This window comes from Symphalangus syndactylus, chromosome X, assembly GCF_028878055.3.
Source record: "Symphalangus syndactylus isolate Jambi chromosome X, NHGRI_mSymSyn1-v2.1_pri, whole genome shotgun sequence".
NCBI lineage: Eukaryota > Metazoa > Chordata > Mammalia > Primates > Hylobatidae > Symphalangus > Symphalangus syndactylus.
In genome coordinates, this window is record NC_072447.2 from 134,541,005 (window position 1) to 134,543,525 (window position 2,521).

Sequence of the window (2,521 nt, forward strand, 5' to 3'; positions counted from 1 at the left end):
TGCATACTCAGACCCTCTCCTTACCACCCACACTTTTAGAAACATCATGTTCAATTTTCATACTCCTGACTCGGGCTCAACAACAACAGAATAGAAAATGTAGGAGAAGCTAGAAATGTAACTTCAGCAGGGGATATTAGTAGAGGGTCCTCCCAGACCTCACTACTCCATCTACATAATATCAGCTCAGGTCAAAGAGCTACCTTGAACCTACTTTATGTCAGGCACCATGGTAAATTCTGGAACTATGGAAAAATGAAGGCATGCACAATCTAGGAGTGAGAGACATCCCAAACATAGACAATATTTTAGCTAAGACATGTGTCAGAAGGTACCCTGTTGGTTGGCTAACTGAGATTCAATCATGTCTACATATCAGATTTATCTTGGAAAATGACATGAGAAAGTCAGGAAGATGGCCTACCTTTCCTGTCTTCTTAGTTAGGAAAAATTATTCAAGAAGACCTCTAGTGGAGGAGGGCTGGAGAAATTTTCGTACAGCTATTTTCAAAAAGATAAGGAACTTTCCATTTTCTTAGGATTGGGGGGGGATATCTGGCTTTGCCTCTGTTCCCATTATAAATATCCATTCCATTTGTGTCCCATTCTTCTGAAAAGGACAAAGATAATGATCCGGCACATCCTAATTCTTTCCACCTTTCTCACACCCTCCATCTTTATTCTCATTCTTTCAGGTAACATTAAGTAGCCAATTGGCATCCATTTAATGAATAGTGGCAAGAGGGAAAGATGGCCATGGACAATGTCACAGCAGTGTTTCAGTTTCTCCTTATTGGCATTTCTAACTATCCTCAATGGAGAGACACGTTTTTCACATTAGTGCTGATAATTTACCTCAGCACATTGTTGGGGAATGGATTTATGATCTTTCTTATTCACTTTGACCCCAACCTCCACAGTCCAATGTACTTCTTCCTTAGTAACCTGTCTTCCTTAGACCTTTGCTATGGAACAGCTTGCATGCCCCAGGCTTTGGTGCATTGTTTCTCTACCCATCCCTACCTCTCTTATCCCTGATGTTTGGCTCAAACGAGTGTTCCCTTGGCTTTGGCCACAGCAGATTGCCTCCTACTGGCTGCCATGGCCTGTGACCGTGTGGTTGCTATCAGCAATCCCCTGTGTTATTCAGTGGTTATGAATGGCCTAGTGTGTGTCTGCTTGGCTGCTACCTCATGGGGGACGTCACTTGTGCTCACTGCCATGCTCATCCTATCCCTGAGGCTTCACTTCTGTGGGGCTAATGTCATCAACCATTTTGTCGGTGAGATTCTCTCCCTCATTAAGCTGGCCTGTTCTGATACCAGCCTCAATGAACTTATGATCCTCATCACCAGTATCTTCACCCTGCTGCTACCATTTGGGTTTGTTCTCCTCTCCTGCATAGGAATTGCTATGGCTGTCATAAGGATTCACTCACCCCAGGGCAGGCTCAAGGCCTTTACCACATGTGGCTCTCACCTGACCATGGTGACAATCTTCTATGGGGCAGCCATCTCCATGTAAATGAAACCTCAGTCCAAGTCCTCCCCTGACCAGGACAAGTTTATCTCAGTGTTTTATGGAGCTTTGACACCCATGTTGAACCCCCTGATATATAGCCTGAGAAACAAAGATGTTAAAGGGGCAATAAGGAAAGTTATGTTGAAAAGGACATGAGCCTTCTTTGCTTCTAAACATCTAAAATAACACATTGTCCCTGATGGAGAAAATGTTTTAAAGGATCTGACTTTATCTTTGGAAGTGATTGACATATGAGAAGCTTCAGGAAGTGCTCCCACCCCAAATATTATTCCTACTGAGACTTGAATTGCCATTAGAGGTATTATTTTTGCTCTTTCTTTACATAGAATATTGTTAGTGGCTACCCATTAGGTTACTCACCTTCAGGTAAATGAACTTATCAGAGTAATTTTCTCACTGACAGAAGAGACCTATATAGCAAGAGAATCTTCTATAACTGTTGACAGCAGGTGAGGCATAACTGAAATTGGAAAATAAGACAAAGAATGGTATAATAAAAGGCCAGAAGACAAAAGTCAGAAACTTTACAACTTTACTGAGGGTAAGCCCTGTTATGTAAGCACAATCTCCTTGTTCCACTTAATCTTGGAATCATGAGAAAAATTATCATAGCTATTTCCTACATTTGTGTAGAGTGCTTTATTTTTGCTTTTTGTTTTTCAAAACATCTTTCTAATCTATTAGTCTATTTTATATTCCTAATTTTCCTATGGAGTTGGCAAGAACACCACCACAATTTCCCTCTGTATTAACAATGAGGAAACAGAGTAGACATTGAGACTCATCTAGTCATACATAATTGATAATGGAGTCAAAATTAGAATTTAGATCATATATATGCCACCTCTGAATTTGTAAAACTAAGTCTGTAAAATTATTTGGAATCATAGAATTATAAATGCAGCTACCATATATTGAGAACTTATGATATGCTAGGGGTTGAGCGAAGCTCTCTATATCTATTATCACATAGAATTCA

At 40.3% G+C, this 2,521-nt stretch overlaps 1 protein-coding gene across 1 annotated transcript; it reads left to right on the forward strand.

The window, feature by feature from the left end:
• Positions 1-750: 750 nt before the first annotated feature.
• LOC129475250 (olfactory receptor 13H1-like) lies at positions 751-1,677 on the forward strand. Its single transcript, XM_055267410.1, is given in 1 exon segment — positions 751-1,677. A coding segment is annotated over 1 exon segment (927 nt).
• The last annotated feature ends 844 nt before the right edge of the window (positions 1,678-2,521 follow it).